The 21,600-nt window shown below is 40.0% G+C and overlaps 1 protein-coding gene across 4 annotated transcripts in view; it reads right to left on the bottom strand.

Annotated features, from left to right (window-relative positions):
* Phaf1 (phagophore assembly factor 1) overlaps window positions 1–21,600 on the bottom strand; it is a 27,346-nt gene extending 5,746 nt beyond the window's left edge. Inside the window, exons 1-11 of one of the 4 annotated variants that reach the window (XM_005318294.4) lie at window positions 21,466–21,600; window positions 21,230–21,362; window positions 14,016–14,098; window positions 10,540–10,623; window positions 7,850–7,893; window positions 6,698–6,777; window positions 6,337–6,431; window positions 5,739–5,836; window positions 5,536–5,648; window positions 652–785; window positions 173–256 (exon numbers count right to left, since the gene is read on the bottom strand). In XM_005318294.4, coding sequence (XP_005318351.1) covers window positions 173–256; window positions 652–785; window positions 5,536–5,648; window positions 5,739–5,836; window positions 6,337–6,431; window positions 6,698–6,777; window positions 7,850–7,893; window positions 10,540–10,623; window positions 14,016–14,098; window positions 21,230–21,293 — 879 coding nt within the window. In that variant the 5' untranslated portion in view covers window positions 21,294–21,362; window positions 21,466–21,600. Of the gene's footprint in view, window positions 1–172; window positions 257–651; window positions 786–5,535; window positions 5,649–5,738; window positions 5,837–6,336; window positions 6,432–6,697; window positions 6,778–7,849; window positions 7,894–10,539; window positions 10,624–14,015; window positions 14,099–17,531; window positions 17,602–21,229; window positions 21,365–21,465 lie in introns of those variants that run through there. The other 3 variants (XM_013366288.4, XM_040278962.2, XM_013366292.4) reach the window with 3 other exon arrangements.

The raw sequence follows: 21,600 nt of genomic DNA, 5'->3' as shown, positions 1-21,600 counted from the left end.
AGGAAAGGTCTACTTTGGAGTACCGAAGCCTATGCGAAATAACACTAGGCAAAGTTAGCTGGGGCTAGGATGCCTAGGCATGGTTAAAGCTGCATGTGCACACTCAGGTGTGCAAAGGTGTAATGCCCATCCCAAAAGAAACAAAATACTTTCCTAAGGCATCACAACTTACCACCCCAAGAGTGAAGTAGTTAAAAAAGTAGTCATTGCACTTGGATGGAACTTGCTTATGAGGGGAAGGAGAATGAATTTTCATCTATAGGAAAAAAAATAATAAATTAAAATATAACCCTTTAAATAGTTCTTGGGTAAGGAAAGTGTTCCCTGTTTAACATTAAGCTGTTAGGTAAATGAGAATATGGGAAATCTCAACTGCTGGTGAGTCCAGAAGGAAAGGGGCCAGAGATGGTTGACTATTGACTAGGCCTAGGTCTTTAAGAAAACATAGGCATTATGGACAGTGACACAGGAAGGGTCATTTGACCAACAAGGGCCAGAAAAAAGCTTTTAATTCACTTCACCATCAACTTTAAGTAGAACAGTTTCTGTGGGAAAATAGCACAATTTATATTTGTTCAAACTACTAATGACTAAAATGAGAGATACAAAGAAAGAAAGAGACTATTCACTATATAAACACATCTTTCCTACCTTGTCTTCTGACTTGTAGAAGACCTTGTGTGGAGAGCCAAGCATGCTAAGAACATCTTGGCAGGAATCACCAAAATATACTGAGCGTTCAAATACCCGCATCTTGGCATCTGCTAATAGGCCAGGCCCACAACCTGCAGAGAACAAAGGAGAAGATAGATGTCAGGTTCTGCTCAGGGCTAGAGACACTGTAACCCAAAGATTTCGGAGTCCCAGAGAGATGTTACCAGTTGCATGCTGCATTATCAGGTCTAGTCAAGTGGCAAGACTGTATACAAACAGAAATACCAGGTCACCAAGGCTTAAGTAAAACTCTATGAGAAATCACTATCTACTCAAAAATATTGCCAGGGATTCATTCAAGACCCCCAAATTCACATGGAAGTTCTAGAGACTTCAATCAGGTACTAAGTATTTCTTTACTGTCTACCATGGGCTAAGATGCTATTAGATGCTGAGGAAATACTGGAGAACCTGTCCATAATACTGCAGCCTGTCCATAAGCTTTATCACGGGAGCTTGTGACATAGTGGAGAAGATGCAACCTAATCATCATACAGCTGTAGTAAGTCATCAGCAGCAGGTATTGACAAGACACAAGGATTGTGTTAAGAGTTATTTCTCCCCCCACCCTCTAATACTTGGGACTGAACCCAGTATAACTGAGTTATATCCCCAGCCCTTTTTATTTATTTTGAGATAGGGTCTTGCTAAGTTGCCCAATCTGGTTTTAAACTTGCTTTAGCTTCCTGCTTTATTCAGCCTTCTGAATAGCTGGGGTTATAGGCATGCATCACTGTGCACAGCAAGAGCTATTTCTTTTTCTTTTTTTAAAAAAACTAGGAAGCCGGGGATATAGCTCAGTTGTTAAGAGTGCACGCCTTTCATGCACAAATCCCTGGATTCAATCCCCAGCACCACAAAAAAAAAAAAAAAAAAAAAAAGAACTGTAACTAATTAATTTACAGTGCTGAGAATTGAACCCAGAGGTGCTTTACACTGAGCTACATCACCAGACCTTTAATAATTTTGTTATTTTTGAGACAGGGTTTTGCTAAATTGTGGAGGCTGGCTTTGAACTTGCAATCTTCCTGTCTCAGTTTCCCAAGTAGCTGGGATTACAAGGGTGTACTACTGTGCCCAGCAAAAGGTATTTCTTTTCTTTCTTTTTTTTTTATTAGTTGCTCAAAACATTACAATGATCTTGACATATCATACATTTGATTCAAGTGGGGTATGAATTCTTTTTTTTCCACGTGTACAGATTGCAGTATCACATTGGTTTTACAGCCACGTTTATACATACAGCCATATTAAGCAAAAGGTATTTCTCAATGGTAACCCCAGTCAGCCAATCAGAGACTCAACTTACAATATAACTCTACAAAACAGCTACAGTAAACCAAGAGTGGTGATTCATGCCTGTAACCCCAGCAGCTTGGGGGGCTGAGGTAGGAAGATCGAGAGTTCAAAACCAGCCTCAGAACAGCAAGGCGCTACACAACTCAGTGAGATCCTGTCTCTAAATAAAATATAAAACAGGACTGGAGATGTGGCTCAGTGGTCAAATGCCCCTAAGTTCAATCCCCAGTATCAAAAAAAAAAAAAAAAAACCCAAAACAACCCCAAACCATAAACCAAACAACCCTATAGTGAAGCACACACCTCATACTTAATGTTAGACAAATACCCGACAGAGTCCTCCACCCCAGATAATAGCCATCATCACTCAAGAGACAGATCAGAAAAGTGGAACAAAAAAGCCTTCTAATTTGCCAAAAGTTTATACTTTGGAAACAATCTTTTAATTCTGACTTTCTTTAATACCTTGCAGAAATGGTTCCTGTAAATGACACACCACACAGATGCAGGGGTGCTTATGGCACAAATGATAGAGACACACTAGGTGCTGTACACCTATAATCCCAGCAACTCAAGAGACTAGGCAAAAGGATTGCAAGTCCAAGGGTAGCCTCAGCAATTTAGGCTATTGCAAAATAAAAAAGAGACACACTAACAGTAAGAGCTCCCTATTCTGGGGATAGGGAGACATGGAAGATAATGGTAAGATGGAAGTCAAGAATTAGAGAATTGCAATTCCTGGTACCATGATAAAATGATATCACCTTACTTTGCTCAAAGTATTACAGTAGTCAAATTTCTTTCCTGTGTAACAATCAATTTGATGTGTGGGATAACTTTAAAAAAATGACATATAAAATAATTAAATATTGAGTTTTCTGATTAACCCACAAGTCTATTCTCAGCACATGCATACCAAGTGGCATATAAAAGTAGTGTTAAAATTAACTAGATCTTGGGAAAAGCAGGATCCTTTTTAACCTTTGCCATAAATCCTGTAAACTTAACAAGCCTGGGTGACCTATAGAACATACTAAAAGTACTGTCAAAGCAAGGCATACACCCATAATTCCAGCTACTTGGGAGGCTCAGGCAGGTGGATTGCCAAGTTTAGGCAATTTACTGAGACCCTGTCTCAAAACAAAAAATAAAAAAGGATTGGGGACATAGCTCAGGGGCAGAGTGTCACTGGGGTTCAATCCCCAACACTGTGCAAAAAAAATCCTGTCAATGTGGGCCCAAAGGTCTCTGGTGGTCTAATATATTCCTCCATCTACCAGTTACTTGTGAATGTCTGTATGAGTTTGCAGAGAAGGGGCCCTTCACAGCTGAGTTTTCTCAGTTGTCTCACTCTGCATGAAGCCTAACCAGATAAGAATACCCTCACTTTTAGGAAACTACTTAAGTTCTTGATTCCTTGGAGTATGTCTTTCAAAACATTATAGCTGTCCTGACTTTCTATGTTACAACATCATCGAAACACCAGACATGGTAGCACACACCTATAATCCCAGCAGCTCGGGAGGCTGAGGCAGGAGAATAGTGAGTTCAAGGCCAGCCTCAGCAACTTATCAAGGCCCTAAGTAACTCGGGGAGGCCCTGTCTCTAAATAAAACATAAAAAAGGACTGGGGATGTAGCTCAGTGGTTAAGCATACCTGGGTTCAATCCTTGGTACCCAAAACAAAACAAAACAAAAACATCACTGAAGCTGGGCATGGTAGCTCACGCTGGAAATCCTGGTAATTTGAGAGGCTAAGGGAGGAGGACTCCAAGTTCAAGTGCAGTCTCAGCAACTTGGCAAGGCCCTAAGTAACTTAGCAAGACCCTGTCTCAGAATAAAAAAAGGGCTGGCAATGTAGATCAGTAGTAAAGTGCCCTTGGGGGTTCAATTCCTGGTACAAAAAGCAAAGACAAACAAAAAAACCATCATCAAAGTCATACTCCCTTCAGATAACTTTAAACCTTCACGTTTTGGAATATACTTAAGAACAAAAACGGGAACTAAATCTCAAATTTTACTCAATTAATTGTTAATACTAATACTAACATTTTGTGACTTTTATATGAATCTTTATACTAATATATAGAGAGCCAAGATGTAAACAATGAGTCAAAAACTTTTTTGAAAACCTAGGTTAGATTTCTCATAAAATGTCTCACTTAAAAGATGGCTGAGACTTTCCACACTCAACAGGCTCCTCCTACTGTCACCGATGACAAAATGTTCTAGATCCTTAACTATCTTGCTGTTACAGGCAACAATCCTCCTGAGAAGATAGATATGAAATCATCTGATCTTGCTATCACTTATTAATTTTCTCCAAAATAACAAACAACTCAACCTGGAGGTTGTAGACTGATTGCTCAGAGGTGTGAGCTCACAGTTTATATACCAGATTTAAAAAAAAAATTTTATAGTTGTAGATGGACAGCATGCCTTTAGTTTTTTATGCGGTGCTAAGGATTGAGCCCAGTGCCTCACACATGCTAGGCAAGTGTTGCCACTCAGCTATATAGCTCCAGCCCATATATACCAGATTTTTAACAGTTAAGAACCAATGCCCCAGGGATTGATGCAAGACTCTGATATATGAACAAATGCTCTATGAAGACACAGCCCCTCCCTTGGATCATCTTAGGCTGTCTTTATGGGGATAAACTCTACAAGGGAGATCCCAGTCCTATTAAGCATGATGTAAGGCCCAAAGCAGCTGACATTGGTCAGGTATGAGTAAGAGATAAAACTGGAACCTGGAAAGACTAAATACTGAATTACTGAAGGTAGAAGTTCCCCCCTGCCTTTTTTTTCTGGTTGTTGTTGTTCATAATCAGCAGAACCACAATTCACCAAGTCCATCCTGCCTGTCTACATAAAAAATTTGCCATTAAAGGTAGTAAAGGGGAAAGCAGACAACATTGTAGCCCATAGGCTCTATCTCTAAGAATAATCTGGAAATACCTGCAAAGATACACAAGCACATAGCAGGATTATGTACATTCTGGGAGAAGCATCATCATTGTCATTTATCAAGATTTGCTGTCTTGTCTCTTGACAAACTTAAGGGATTAGTGTCCTTACAAAAAAGGACCCAGAGGGCTGGCATTGTGGCTCAGTGGTAGAGTGCTCGCCTAGCATGCATGAGGCACTGAGTTCAATCCTCAGCACCACATAAATGTAAAATAAAAGTACTGTGTCCACCTAAAACTAAGACATAAATATTTTTTAAAAAAAGGCCCCAGAGAGCTAATGAGTCCCTTCCAATATATGAAAATACAGTGAAATATCTACGAACCAGAAGTAGGCTCTCACCAGATACCAATCTGCCAATGCCTTGATCTTGGAGTTCCCAACTTTCAGAGCTGTCAGAAATAACTTCTGTCATTTATAAGGTACCCAGTTTATGGTATTTTATTATTGTAGCCCAAAAGGAATAAGATGTATCTCTAAGAATCTGGGATTTTAGATTGTCTCTACATAGGTATAATAAGGAATCTAGACACCTCAAAGCCAGAAACTGACCTGCAGCAAGTAGGCGAAGTCGTAAACCTGAGGGTCCAGTTCCATCTCGAAGAACATCTACACTCTCAGCATACACGTTGCCCAGGAAACAGCTCAGGGGCATCACAGGAGCCCTATGGGTAGGTACAGAATGAGTAGAAGCTTGGTCTTCCCTCACCAGGAGCCCATGGCTTTAGCATGAAATTTATGCTCCTCACACTTACTTGGTATCCTGTAGGCTATTTCCACTGTAGATATACATTCGTTTTACAGTTGCTCCATGGGGTATCTGGAGAGAAGCTAGACCGTGGGCAAAGTTGGGCTACAAACATAGGATACGAGTTTTGCTAAAGGTACACCATAGGTCATGTGACTCAGATTCTGATCCTCCTTGGCTCTCAGAGTCTTTAAGAACTGGTTATGTCAAAGCACATGGTCAAACCTGCCCCTGGGTTAATATGAACTCACCCTAACCATGCAAGTTCATCTTTAAAGCAATAGGTAACTGAAAATCAGAGGATAAAATCTCCTAACCCTTGGTCACTTAGAAAATTTCAGTGATTAGGAAAAAGTTAAGGCATGACTGGATTCATCTCTGAAAAGTGAGTCTGAACACCCTCTGAAGAGGGTTGGGAATGCTGACCTGGGCCTTGTGCTTCTTGTGAATTCCATCCATTTTACCCACCTTGGCGCTTAAAAAGCTCAATAAGGAAACCAAAGAAAAGCTGCCTATCCCATCCTCCCTTCACCATGACAGACAGATTACTGACCCATATAACACAGGCACCAAGCAACAAATACCAAGGGACAGGAAGAGCTAACCTCGTACTTGGGAGCCTCAGTCCATGAATCTAACTGAAAAGAGAAAGACAGGCCTCTGAAGTTGAGGTGGAAGAGCTGTTCAGCAGAGTTGTACACTGTAAGGGTGGGAGGAAAAGAAAATGATACAGTTGAGTGGCATTTGAAGTCACTAACTTAAACCAGCCCGGAAGAGCAATGACTGGCAACATTTTCCTTGTCTTGTTTCTGAATTGATCTATTAGGTTGAAAGCAAGAGGCAGGGGTTTTCTTTCATACCCAAGTACCAACCTTAAATCCTGAAGTTGGGTAGGATAGTGACACTGACAGGCTTATCACTAAGGGCTGCCATTAATGACCAGAGGAATCAGACGACTTGGCTTACCTCCCGGATGGGTTGCGCCAAAAGACTGGTCAATCTGCTCAATGGTAGGAGCTATGGCCTGAGAGTTGAAATGTACTCCACTGAAAAACAAAAATTCTTTTTTAATACTAAGCTTTCCAAGATGGGTCCACAGACTATGAGAAATGGTGGCTGAAAATTATGTTTTTTAAATGTGGTATTGGGGATTGATCGAATACAGGGGCCATGTACTTGGAAGGCAAGCACTCTACCACTGAGTTCTTTTCTCTGGAAGAGTTAGTCTTAAAATATAAATGTATAAGTCTACAATTATATAAAAATAACATTTTAATTAAATTAATTAATTATTTTTGTGGTACTGGGGATTGAGCCCTGGGGGGCTCTACTACTAAACTACATCCCTAGCATTTGAAGTCAGTTCTTGAGAAGTAGTTATACAGAGTTGATTCTCCAGGCCTTCCTAAGACATCAGTGACTCTGAAGAGGAAGAGAGAGAAGAAACCAGAACTTAAGATATAAAGGTTCTAGGAAGACTCATGATAACTACAACCTGCAGGAGCCAGAATTATTACACATTTGCTTGTCCACTTCTCTATCAGCAAAAAGTACCTGAGCTTGTCCTAGGAATCAGGTCCTTGTTATACCCTTGTAAAGGAAAGCCTGTTGAGAAGGCTGATTGGAAGGAATATTCTATATGCAAGCACAGCACATTGCTACACTGGGGGCTCAAGGATCTATGGATGGTTCAGGTCATTCCTATTTTTATTCTAAAAAGATTAGGCTCTCAAATGGTGGTCTCTGTAAGACTGGCCTTGGAGTCAGAATTATCTGGTTGGTTTTACCTCTGTTTTGAAAAGGGAAGAGAGAGGCTATGCTGGAGAGGACAGTTTAAGACTCAGTGGACTGTCACATCACCTCTAAGCTGAGTTCCTACTTTGCTGGGTGTTAAATTAGATAACACATATGTGAAGTATTTAACATACAGCATGTTCTTAATGAGGTTTACTTCACTAGGAAACTGAGTAGGCCAGAAGGTTGTTACCTCAGAAATCATAGCACCAGGCTGTAATCCCTGAATTTCTGCCAATGGAATCCTTTACTAATTTAATGAAGGTAATAGATAAAGCCTGTTTGTATCAAGTATGACACATACCAGTGGGGAAGAAAACTTACCAATATTTTAACTTTACTTTAGTCAAGTCATATACTTCAATTACCTAAATAAAAAAAAAATTCAAATGTTTAGGAATAGTTAATCCTCTCAAGTTGATACAATGACACATTGAAGAAGATTTAAAATACATTGATAGGAGATGGGCATGTAGCTTGTTGGTAAAGTGTATGCTTAGCATGCTTGAGGTCCTTAGCATGTATTTGGTCCCCAGCACCAACATTTTTTTTTTCTTGAAGTACTGCACATTATCTTTTGTTTTCATTTTAAAATTGGTAGGAAGAAAAAGCCAGGAATGATGGCGTACATCTGTAGTCCCAGATACTTTGGGAGGCTAAGGCAGGGGATCACTTAAAGCCCATGAATTTGACCAGCCTGGGCAACACAGCAAGACCTGCCTAAAAATAAATAATAATACATGTACCTTGTTATGGCTATGTGTTGGGTACTAAGCACCCTTCCTTCCATTTCATACTTTAATGAATTATAAAAACTCAAAAAAAAGTAATATAGCTCAGTGATAGAGCATACCTGAGTTCAATCCCCAGTACCACAAAAAAGAAAAAAAAAACTCAACTTATTACTTACTTTATTTACAAAACAAAAAGATAAAAGGGGAAGTCTATCCTGCGAAAAAACATACTACAACACATTAGGTCAGGACAAGTGTCAGAGTAAAGAGAATCTGGTTGAACCTGAAGAACCTCTGGATCCTTATCAAATTTGCTCTTTGTTCAGCCTCAGATGAAATGCTAAGAACTCAGAGCAGAGACAAAGGAAAGAAACTGAGCACAGTTATTAATGTGGCCAAGTAATAAGTACTACAGAGTCCTCCATGCTATGGTGTCAAGGCTTGGCTGTCAGCAGTATGGCTGACTGGTGCCTGAAGGACCATCTACTGTCCTCCAACTGGGAGGCCTGGCCTTTATCCAAGAGGCCATTGCAAGCTAGCTAAATGTCTATCTATTCCACCAATCTGGGTCCAACTGTGCAAGAGGCTATAGTGTATTGTGTAGGAGCATCTGGCACTGCCATAGAAACTGACACATTCACATTCAAAAGTAGTTCACTTTTGGCTATAGACTCTGTCCTGATTTTTGTTTAGAGAGCTTATCACTGAACCAAGTTGAATACCTCTCAACTAATGTGCATCTATTTTGATCTTACCTACTACAAAGAATTGCTTCTACTGCTGGACCACTCATAGCATTTGAATGAACCCTTTCCTCCATACTCTCATATTTGTATAAGCCGTTCACTCATCCCAAAGTTAAGCCCCTTGAAGTCAGACTCATTAGTTTGTACAGGGAAGGGGCTTAATACATGTCAAGCAAGCCTTTCTAGTATGAAGCTAGTTAGGGTAATATGAAGCTTGAGAGCATTACAAGTGGAGCTGGGGGAGCTATAGAAAAAGGGGAATAGATGAGAGCCTCCTCTTTCAGCCAGAAGCTCTGCTTGTAGGAGGCACAGGTACTCTATCTCTCTGAGGGGTACCCCTACAACTGGCTAGTGACCCCCCAAAAGGATGGTTTCTTCCAATGGGAGCCTTTCCAAGTTGTTTTCTCTTCTCAGTAGCTCATTTGTGATGTGATGAAGAGGACTGAGAAGTATTCAAGTCTTTTAGACAGGCGACTCCATAACCTTACTAGGAAAAGGGCTCTGGTATGACACTGCCTGGAACTCACATTCCATCTCATGACTGTGAGACATGACTCTGGTGTCATGTGACTAACCTGTGAGGCCTAGCATTTGAAAATAGAGTATATTAAAAACATCCTGGACTAAAACAGGTCTTAGCAAATTGTACTCTAATGCCAATTAAGACACTCTACATACTAGCAAATTGTTTACATTTCTACCATGGGGTTTAAGAATCAAACCACTGCATTTGGGATTAATCCCCAAGCTCCAGCAAGACATTACAACAGTATCCATTTTCATCTTCTAAGTCACAGTTTGATACAACAATGAAGTAAAACAAAACAAAATACACAAATATGACAAAAGTCATTTGATCCTATTCTATAGTTGGCCCCATTCTTGGTAACTTTAAATAAAAATACTGACTCAGAGCAAACTATGCCAAACATTTAGCTCTTCTTTTTTTTTTTTTTTTTTTTTGGCTGCACTGGGAATTGAAACCAGGGGGACTCTCCATTGAGCTATATATCCCCAATCCTTTTTTATTATGAGATAGGGTCTCTCTACATTGCCAAGGCTATTCTCAAACTTGTGATCTTCCTGTTTAAGCCTCACAAGTGGCTGGAATTACAGGTATGTACCACTGCACCTAGCTATTTAGCTTTTCTTTTGTTTTCCTAAGCAATGTGAAAGCCCATTCCCCACAGCATGTTTCTAAAGTTTTTGACATTCTCCTCTCCCCTAAAGCAAGTTCCCCAAATTTTCAAATCTCTTTCCCTTCCCTCACAGCATGTTCCCCGAATATTAAACATTCTATTCCCCTTTAAAGCCAGAGAAAGCAGCCCTTTCTAGCCTCTTTTTAACCTTTATTCCAACTCACTCCCAATGTCCTTCCTTTTAGGAGAACAGACCCCTACTTGATGATGGTCACTTAATCAAAAAAGTTCACCTTCGCCTGTGAGTTTCTAAAAATCTCACAACAGTACACACAATTTAGTCTGGAAAGACTGGCTCAGCAGGACATGAAACTATAGTTGTCATTTATATTTACCTTAAGTCTCTGATTGAAAGCATCAAACAGTAGTTTGATCCCGTCCTGAGTCAGGTTAAGGATGAGGTCATGGCTCAGAGGACACTACAAAACAAAAAAAATAGCACACTCTGACCAAATTATTTATTCACCAGCACCTAATGAAAGCCTATGATATAAATGCAATGCACAGGGGGATATCCAAGAGCAGGCAGTCCCAACTAATGAGGTTTGGAAACCAGAAAAAAAAAAACTGTGTCTTCTACTTCCATCCTGCAGCTCCTGATTCATAATATTGGCTGAAAATAGCCTCCCCCTTCCAGGTTTGATACAAATACCTGGAAGAAAGGGACAAAATCATGTGAACATATAGGTCCTTTTCTTTTCAGGCTCCAGCATCTACATTTGTCATATCAGTTTAATGCCATCAAACCAAAAAAGCAGTCAAGTTAGGAATAAAAGACATGTAAAATGGCCCAGTATCCAAATTCATTAGATATTGCTTATACATATCAGTTGAACCTAAGTCCACATCTGGGTTTTCTGTACCATCTTGAGGGGACACATTTATTCTTCGAATATCTTAAGCCAAATCCTAGGAGCAAAAAATAACTTGTGATCTGAATACACATAGATGGAATTCTTACTTTTTTTTTCTCTTCCCCATTCCATATCACCTGGGCTTCTTCCTGTTTGTTTTGGTAGCACTGGAGATTGAACTCAGGGGCACTCTACTATTGAGCTGCATCCCCAGTTCTTTTTTTATATTTATTTTGAAGCAGGATCTGACTAAGTTGCTAAAGCTGACTTTGAATTTGTGATCCTCTTGTCTCAGCCTCTTGAGTAACTGGAATTGCAGGGGTATTCCAGATTATATGTGCTTCTTTTTGAAAAACCCAACTCTAAAATCAAGACTCACATTTCTACATTTGCCTCTTCTAAGCTCTGATTTCTACAAAGGAATACCTTTATCCATTCCCTCCAGGGTTGTTCTGAGGACAGACAGTAGGTCAGAAAGCACTAAGCACAAGGCTGACAACAGACCTTTCCCTCTTGTACCCCCACCTCCCTATCTGCCTTCTTTTGGTCCAAAACAATCAATTGAAGGACTCAATGTCTGAAGCCTCTCATAGCCCAGACTCAGGCTGCCCAGAAGTAGAAGGGAAAACACCACCATTCAAAACCCTACCCTACTTGAAACTAGTACACAGTTGCTCAAAAAAATTTAGAAAAGTTTTTAGAGAGCTTTTTTTTTTTTACTGGGGATTGAATCCAGGGGTGCTTAATCACTGAGCTACATCCCCACACTTTTTATATTTTATTTTGAGACAGGGTCTAAGTTGTTGAGGCTGGCTTTGAACTTGCATTTCTTCTGCCTTAGATTCCCAGAGTAGCTGGGATTATAGGCATGCACCACCACACCTGGCTTTATAGAGCTTCTTGAAACAAAAGAGGTGTGGCTGTCAGAGACAGTAACATTGGCTAGATGCTAATGAGCCTCATTGGGGAAATTTTGTCTTAAAAGTCTTCTTGGATTTTCTCAGACTATCTGCTGCCCTCCACCTCTTTGATCATTAAAGTAGCAGACCCAGCTGGCACCATCATACTTGGCAAAAACTAGAAGAATATTATAATTTTCCAGTAGATCTAGATGAATGTCTAAACTATTAGGTATCAAGCAAGATAATGGAGCAGTGAACCCTGACTTTGGGTTACCTATAACCCAGAACACAAAGTTCCATTTTGGAGAGGGCCACTCCATGAAAATAAGCAGGATGAAGAAACATTTTAGTTCTTTCAGGAATCTTGCTTAGAGAAGGAATGCTGGGAGAATCTGTATTTTCCAATACTCTCAAGATCTGATTATGCCTTATCCTGGCATTGTTACAATTCAGACTGAGCAATTTTCAAAAGCAGCAAATCACTTCCACAATCAATGTTTTATTAATATTTATATCCCTGGGAACAAAATACAAATATGTGGTATTAAAGCAGGCCCTTACAGTATTCCAGCTGTCCAACATAAGAAAGAGGTCAGTAAAACTATTTGCTAGTAGTTGTTAATATCTTTTCCTCCTTAAGAAAGATGGAATCTACTTACTATGCACTTCTAATTTCCAAGGTATGATTTGCATAGAGACAAGAATTTCTGAAACTTAATAGGGGAAAAAATGTTTTTTTTTTTTTTTTGCACTTGAAGGGAAGAAGAGACATGGAAAAGAAAGGGAAGAGAGCAAGGAAAGGATAAGATCCATGTTTAAAAAGCATCACAACAGAGTTGAAAGATCATCATTTTTTGATTCTCATCAAGATTTTTCTATTAATAATATACCATTGTACACAAAAACTGTTTCACACAGCAACACATGGTCTGTGTCATAGAAAAACTTCAGATTTCAGAGCTCAGTGCACAGGAGACTGTCCTTTCAAGGATGAAGGTATAAGCTATATCTACTTCCTTTCAAGTAAGGTATGCTCTGCTAGTTAGAGATCTACACTGCAACATCTGAATATAAGCCAACCAATAAATCGGAAAAGACTATTTATTTATTGGGTATACTGGGCATTGAACTAGGGGTGCTTTACCACTGAGTAACATCCCCAGCCCTTTTTCATTTTGAGATAGGGTATCACTAAGTTGCTGATGACCTCACTAAATTGCTGAGGATAGCCTTGAATCTGTGATCCTCCTCAGCCTTCCAAGCCGTTGGGATTATAGGCATGTGCTACCATGTCTAGCAGAAAAGATAATTTTAAACACAAAAGTGGACAGAAATCCAGAAAAAGCCTAAAGTAGAAGGCCTTCTGTGTTTTTTTTTTTTTTAGTTGTAGTTGGACATAATACCTTTTTATTTTATTTATCTATTTAATTTTTATGTGGTGGGCTGGAGATGTGGCTCAAGCGGTAGCGCACTCGCCTGGCATGCGTGCAGCCCTGGTTCGATCCTCAGCACCACATACAAACAAAGATGTTGTGTCTGCCGAAAACTAAAAAATAAATAAATAAATACTAAAATTCTCTCTCTCTCCCTCTCTCTCTTTAAAAAAATAAAAATAAAAAATTTTTATGTGGTGCTGAGGATCAAACCCAGAGTCCCACATGTGCTAGGTGAGTGCTTCAGTAGGTAAGTTGAGTACAGAGAGAAAACAGGTTTAATTTTTATTGTTGTTCTAGAGTTGGCAGCATAGATAATCAAGACCCAAGGGGCTGGGGTTATGGCTCAGTGGTAGAGCACTTGCCCTGCACGTGCAAGCCACTGGGTTTGATCCTCAGCACCACAAACAAACAAACAAACAAACAAATAATAAAATAATGTTAAAAAAAAAAGATCCCAAATTTCAGAATCAAGCCAATATACTTAATAACTGACTAGTGCTAGAGATCCTCCCATTGGAAAACAGCAATTTCTACCAGTCAGCTTCTTCTAGAGCACCTCCTATGGAGCTGACTCACTGAATAGGAGTGCTACTTCATAAACAAATAAGCCACCACTTACCTGCTCACTGTAGAGAACCTGGACATTTTTGATGATGCGACAGTGCTTCTGAAGAATGGATACTGCCTGAGATAGAGGCATTCCTGAAATAAAACAAGGACACTTGTGTGATTACTTGGGCTAGGCACTGATCCCTGAAGCCTACAGACAAGTGGGGCTACTAAAGTCTACAGATATAAGAGCAAATAAAGTTCACTAAACAGTAAGAGCTAAAATAAAGATAACCAGCAAGCACTAAGGGAATACTCAAATAATCCAAGGAGAGGCAAGAATATAAAAAAAACCTTTCTGAGCCAGGTGTAGTGCTGCACACCTGCAATCCCAGTCACTTGGGAGGCTGAGGCAGGAGGATTGCAAGTTCAAAGTCAGCCTCAGCAATTTTGTGAAGCTCTAAGAAACTTAGTGAGACCCTGTCTCAAAGCGGGTGGGGCTGGGGATGTGGCTCAGTGGTTGAGAGACCCTGGACTCACCAAAACAAAACAAAAAATCCTTCCTGGTAATAGGGGCTTCCTCTCTGATCTGAAGCAGGCAAAGGGCTCAGAGAAGTCAACATGAACAAAAGGCCATAGTGAGAAAAGAACTGATTTCATGTCTCTGGAAACTAAAATTCTAGTCCTCACTCCTGGGGACTATCACCTATGACAAGGGCAGGTCCCTTCTCCTCTTTAGCATCTGTCTCAGAATCTTTCAAATGAAGGTCTGTTAAAACACACTGGTTTAGTAGTCAGGTGCAGTGGTGCACACCTGTAATCGCAGCAGCTCAGGAGGTTGACGCAGGAGAATGACAAGTTCAAAGCCAGTCTCAGCTATCAGGTTAAGTAAAATAAGCCAATCCCAAAAAACCAAAGGCAGAATGATATCTCTGATATGCAGATGCTGACTCACCACAGGCAGAAGGGTAGTGGGGGGGGAGGTCACCAGATGGGACAGGGTATCCTATCTGGGGGGGAGGGAGAAGGGATGGGAATGGGAAAGACAATAGAATGAATCAGACATAACTTTGCAGTGCAACTCCACATCATGTATAATCACAAAAATAAGAAGTTATACTCCATGTATGTATGATGTCAAATACATTCTACTTTCATTATAATAAAAAAAACAAATAAAAGTGTTCAGAAAAAATAAATTTAAAATGAAACACAATAAAGATGCACAAATAACAAGTTTGAAAAAACCAAAACTAAAAACAAAAACCAGTCTTAGCAACTTAGTGAGGCCCTAAGCAACTTAGCGAGACTCTGTCTCAAAATAAAAAATAAAAAGGGCTATGGATGTGGCTCAGTGTTTAAGTACCCTGAGATTCAATTTTAGTAGCAAAAAACAAAACAAACAAAAAAACCCAGCATCATCACAAAACAAAAACAAAAACATTAATTTATAAGGGCTCATTTAAAAAATTTTAAAATCATACATGTATCAGAATCAACTTATCGGGATTGGGTATGTGGCTCAGCTGTATGTAGCACACTTGCCTGGCGCGAGTGAGGCACTGTGTTAGATTCTCAACATTACATGTAAATAAATAAAATAAAGGTCTATTAATGACTAAAAAATATATTATAGAAAAAAAATCAAATTATCAAGCATTTCACTGAACTCTTCCTTAAACCCCCACAAACCCTGTAATCCAAGCAACTTGGGAGGCTGAGGCAGAGGATCACAAGTTTAAGGCCAGCCTCAGCAACTTAGCGAGACCTTGTCTCAAAATAAAAAATAAAAAGGGCTGGGGATGTAGCTCAGTGGTAAAGCTCCCTTAAGTTCAATGCCCAGTGCCAAAACAAAAAACCAAAAAAAAAAAAAAAAAAAAAAAAAAAAACCTCACAAACATCTCTTTAAAAAAAAAAAAACTTTTTTCTTTTAGTTGTAGTTCGATACTATATCTTTATTTATTTTTATGTGGTGCTGAGGATCGAATCCAGTGCCTCACACATGTGAGAGGGGGGTGCTCTACCACTGAGCTAAACCCCCAGCCCTCAAAAACATCTCTTAACACATAAAAAGCAAAACAAAACAAAAACCTCATGGCTTATTAAAAGCAAATTTACATATACATCCAGTTTAAGTAATCCAAATCCCAATGATGTCTCAAAACATTCCAGGGACTCACAGAAATCACTAAAATTTGTTTTCAGAGCCCATTATAGGACTCTGAAATAGAAGAAATAGGCCTGGAATAATCTAAAAACAAAGACATATATAATTTCATGAATGCAAGGATAGTGCAAGGATAGCTCCTTGCTCAAAGCTGATCACCTACATAGTGGTTGTAGAGTATTTATCAGTGGGAATAGGATTATAGAGTGAATAACAGAGAAAGGGCAGAAATCATCATATAATCCTAGGGCAGCATGGGGGGGTCACATTCAAGATGGGTTGACTTCCTGATCAAGAGGATGTGATGTGCAGAAAAGAGCATACAAATGAAGAATTGAAAAGTCAAAGCTTAGGGCTGGAGTTGTGGCTCAGTGATAGCACACTGGTCTGGCATTGTATGAGGCCCTGGGTTTTGATCCTCAGCACCACATAATAAACACACAAACAAATAAATAAATAAATAAAGGTATTGTGTCCATTTACAACTAAAAAAAATATTTAAAACAAGTCAAAGCTTGTAGTCCATATGTATTTAAACATTCTTATTTGAGAGCATGCAGTTTGAAGAAAGCTGAATGGAATTAGAAAGCTGAGTTGAAGTCAAGTATTTTTTTAGCCTTCTATAGCATAGGGCCTGGCACACAATATAAATTTAATAAATATGAACAGGCTGGATGCATCATTCGGCCTTACCATTCCTCAAATGGAGGAGCACCTATGCTACTTCCAGAGAGAATGGACAAACAACTATGAGGAGACAGGTAAGCTCAGTTGCCAAAAAAGGGAAAGCCACATGTCTTCTCAAATTCATGTACAAATGCCAGTTTCTTCAGGGACTATTTTATCTTTTATTAAAAGTCCTGGTCTCAATATCTTAGGATCTTGAATACTTAGAGAGAAACCCATCAGGAAGATGCAGCAGCCATGAGGATCAGTCATCACACAGCTACTGGTAAGAAGGGCTACAAAACACTTTTAATGGGAACTAACTATATGAATGGCAAAGAAATGGTGGGGGGCATATCTTAGCTCTAACAAAATGGTTAACTTTCTAAACTGTATAAATCTATCCTGTAGATCTCATCACTTACCTGTTTATAACTTTTTAATGGCTTCCCATTACAGGGAAAACTGCTTTTCATGTTGTCACCTAAAGACTTTGAATATCTGGACATTGCCCATCTCCATCCTTCTTTCTGTTGTTCACGATGACTCCCCCTTGTTACTAACACATGTTAAGCTTTTCTGCCTTAGGCCTTTGCACTAGACTCTTAATGCTGCTATAATGTTCTTTCAACAGTTGTTTTCTCACATTTCAGGTTTTGGCTCACACCTTAATCCACAACTCTTATTTGGCAAGATCTCCACCCAACTATTTTATCTTTTATTCTCCCCTATATCCTTCTAAAGGGTAGGTACCTGTTTGTCTTGTTTATCACCATATCTCTGGCACCCAATCACTGGCATAACTGTAAGTGGTCATACACATCTGTGGAACAAAACAAATGAGGTAGAACACACAGGTCCTAAACCATGGATTCTGGTAATGACTGTTCCCCTTTGAAAATTTCCATTATCTCTCTACCAATACCATTTTTTCCTGATATTCCTCTAACTTTTCCAGGTCTCTATAGATAGGTTATAAATTCTTCTGCCTATGTCTCATTTTCTCATTTAACCAACCACCCAGTTTCTGACCCACATCTCAAACTGTTTTTTGTATACAACTAAAAGCAAATAAAAGTCAACAGAATAAAAATGACTTTTTAAAAATCTTGGGCTAGGGGGCTAGGGTTGCAGCTCAGAGGTAGAGTGCTTGCCTAGCACATGTGAGGCACTGGGTTCAATCCTCAGCACCACATAAAAACAAATAGATAAAATAAAAGGTATTGTGCCCAACAATGACTTAAAAAATATTAAAAAAAAATCTTGGGCTATAGTTGTAGATCAGTGGTAGAGCACTTGCTTAGAATATATGAGGCACTGGATTTGATCCTCAGCATCACATTAAAAAAATAAAATAAATCTCTGTATTCTATATCTCACTTAATTTTTCCAACATCTACCCAGTGTCTCACATCAGAAACTTCTAAATTCCTTTCTTTCCTATCTTTCTGAATCCAGTTTCCAAAATGTTCTTTCTAAACCAAGGCCTATTACAGACTTTATTAACAGAGTCTTTTTTTTTTTTTCTACTAAACCCACAGTCTCCTCCATAGTATCCTGAGCAGCTACAACACAACAGAACCAGGACTTTGGGAAAATTTTTTCATTTACCAGCATATCATGCTATTACTGTAGTACTGGAGATTGAATCCAAGACCTCACACATCTATAGACCTTTTTTTTTTTTTTTTTTGAGACAGGGTCTCATAAAGCTGCCCAGGTTGGCCTTGAACTTATGATCTTTCTGCCTCAGACTCCTGAGTAGCTGGGATTATGGGCATGTGCCACCTCACCTACTCATCATGCTCTAATTATAATGCCAAATTATTTATATATTTCCCTGCACACACCATCTATTTTTTTTCTCCCAACTTGACTGAAAGGGTTACAACTCCTGTGGGCCAGTAAGAAGCCTTTCCTGAATCCCCAGGTCAGGTCAATTCCCTTCTCCCTCTCCACAGCAAATTACACATCTTCTACCACATTATAATAAAACAAATTATTTCTATAATCCTTCCCTACCCCTAGCATAAGATTATTTCTCTTCTTATTCAATTTCCAATGTTTGAGTAGAGCCCACAGAGGTACATGCTACTGTCAACAAAGTAAGTCCTCAATCTCTGTGTAACAAGGTCATCTCAGAATGCTAGTTTATCCAGTGACCTTTCAAATGTCTTCTTTGGGCATTTTATTTTATTTTATTCTGGTATCAGAGACTGAACCCAGAAGTTCTTAATCACTAAGCCACATTCCCAATTCTTTTTATTTTTTATTTTGAGACAGAGTCTTGCTAAGTTGCTGAAGCTGGATTTGAACTTGTGATCTTCCTGCCTCAGTCTCCAGAGCTGCTGGGGATTACAGGTGAGCCACTGGGATTACAAGCATGTGCCATCATGCCCTGCTTCTTAGGCATTTTAAAGACTAATTTCAAAAACAAATTCAGAGACATGCCTCCAAATCAATACATTCTGCAAGTGTGACTGAAAATATTTCAAATTTGTACTACCTTTATTCCACCATGGTTAAACCATCAATAGCATTTAGATTGCTCTTGGCTTAGGTTTTCTTATCTCTTGCTGTTAAATTTCTCTAATCTCTGAAAATTATACAAAGGCTAAGAGGGTTGCCAAGATGCTGGATGCAGTTCCACATTGTGATGCCAGGCAGATGACTGACAGGACCAGATACATCTGCATTTGCACAAATTCTACTAGGAAACTTGGTGACAAGGCCTAGTCCATCTTCAAAAGAGCAAAGCAGTAGGAAGCAGGAAATCCCTATTCAGTTACTTGTTTCTCATTTCTACCTACTTCTTTGACCTATTTCTTACCTGGCAAAAGGACAGAACAATATCTAACTTAGTGTTGTGGTGTCATGAGGTAAACACTGCCCTAGTTCTCTATTCTAGGAATATAATTCTAGAGCACAGATTCATTTCCCATACCTATCATCACTTAACAGCCCTAACCATACCTTGGATGTATTAGGGTTGAGGGAGAAGATTGAGAAGGTAAAAATAACTTAAACTATTTAAAAATGCAGACTTTAAGAATCATCAAGGCTTAGGAATCATCAAGGCTTAGGTCTTTCTGAGCTTCCTCCAAAGTTCAATTCTGGACCCAATGTATGAAAATGTTCTTCTATTTTTGATAGCTTAAGAGAGTTTGAAAGAACTATCCAAACACTTGATTCTTGGAAACTGGCAATTAGGACTTGGGCTTAAGTAGTCAAAACACCAGTTGCCAGAGGAAGTGTTGCTCTCCCACTCAGTTTCCTAAAAACTTCAATATCAAAGTCAGTATCTTTTCTTTTCTTTTTTGCCATACTGGGGATTGATCACAGGGGCACTATACCACCAAGCTACACCCTTAACCTCTTTTTAACTTTTTTCTTTGAGACACGGTCTCTCTAAGTTGCTGGGAGGCTGGCCTGGAACTTACAATTCTTGTCTTAGTCTCCTGAGTTGCTGGGATTAAAGGCATGCGCCACCAAGTCTAGCCTGCACTACATTTGACCAAGGGACTCTAAATGCTGTACCACAAAGAGATTCACAAACTAGTCAGTTTGAAGCTATGGTTGTAGTTCTTTACCCAGTCCTGAAGGTCTTGGTGTGGGTAGAAGCTGTCAAGGTGAGGAAAGACATAAACTACAAGTCAAACAGAATTACATGATAACACTAGCCTCTCAAGGCAGCATTTCATACTGGCAAAATTTTGAGGAACTCTGCAGGAGTGGTTTAAATTAAGAGAGATATTGGCTAGGACCCTTCAACAACACAGGCTCCTACTACTGACAGGAGGTATAGAGCAATTGAACATCAAATGGGATATATCAAAATTCTACTGGTTTCTCCAATATGCTGTGTATCAAGGATAAGCCATAATCTAATGAGCAGCTGACTCACCTCAGTAGCCCACATTAGAGTGACAAAAGTTCAGGCCTGCACAAACAAGCAGCAGCAACACCTACTTCCACCACCCCCTTTTCATAGTACTGGGACATCAAAGTAAACACACTAGGGTGAAGGAATGCAAACATCGGAGCTCAGATTTTCCCTTCTGAAAAAGGAAACACATAACCCCCAAAGCAAAGGGAGACAGAGATCATAGTGGTGATTAGGGGTGTCAGCCACCTCTTAGTTATTATTTAGTGAGTAAAAATAGGAAAGGAAATGACAATAGTACCGATTCACAGACTTGGTTGTTATTATTAGTAGTAGTACAGCTACAGTCCCACTGCCTCAGGAGGGATCCTGCTGAGGCCCAAGGAGAGGGCGTCATTACCCTGTAAGGTGACTGACAGACTGATCTGTCGGGTCCGAGTGGGAATCTAATGCCTGGAGCCCAAAGAACAGAGGGGACAAAAAGGCGAGCAGCCACCGACTCAGAGGCAGAGACTAGAAGCTCAAGGGCCCAAAGAGAGTGGGTCCTGACAGAAGGTCCCACACTTACCCAGCGTGAATTCCCATTGCTCGTTCCCCAGAGAGCGTTCAGGCACCACCTCCAGATCCAGCATTGGTTCGGCTCCCCGGGCCCGGGCGGCCTCCCTGCAGTAGCGCAGACAGTAGCGCAGACAGGTCCGGACCTAAGGAGACAACGCCGCGACTGACTCGCTACCCTCGCCAGCCCGTGACAGCCCAGCTTTCCACCCCGTTCTGGGGCGGCAGCAGCCCAACACCACATCTCACCTCACTTCACTTCACTGGCAGCAGCCACAACAGCACAAGCACGGTAGCGGCGGCGGCGGCAGCGACGGCTGGAGCAACTGCAGCAAAAGCAGAGTGCCCAGCCGTAAAGTGCGGCGGGGGCGGGGCAAAGGCGGA

The sequence above is a fragment of the Ictidomys tridecemlineatus genome, chromosome 15, assembly GCF_052094955.1.
Source record: "Ictidomys tridecemlineatus isolate mIctTri1 chromosome 15, mIctTri1.hap1, whole genome shotgun sequence".
NCBI lineage: Eukaryota > Metazoa > Chordata > Mammalia > Rodentia > Sciuridae > Ictidomys > Ictidomys tridecemlineatus.
The sequence above is the reverse complement of the archived record's forward strand: the minus strand, read 5'-3'. Positions and strand labels throughout refer to the sequence as shown.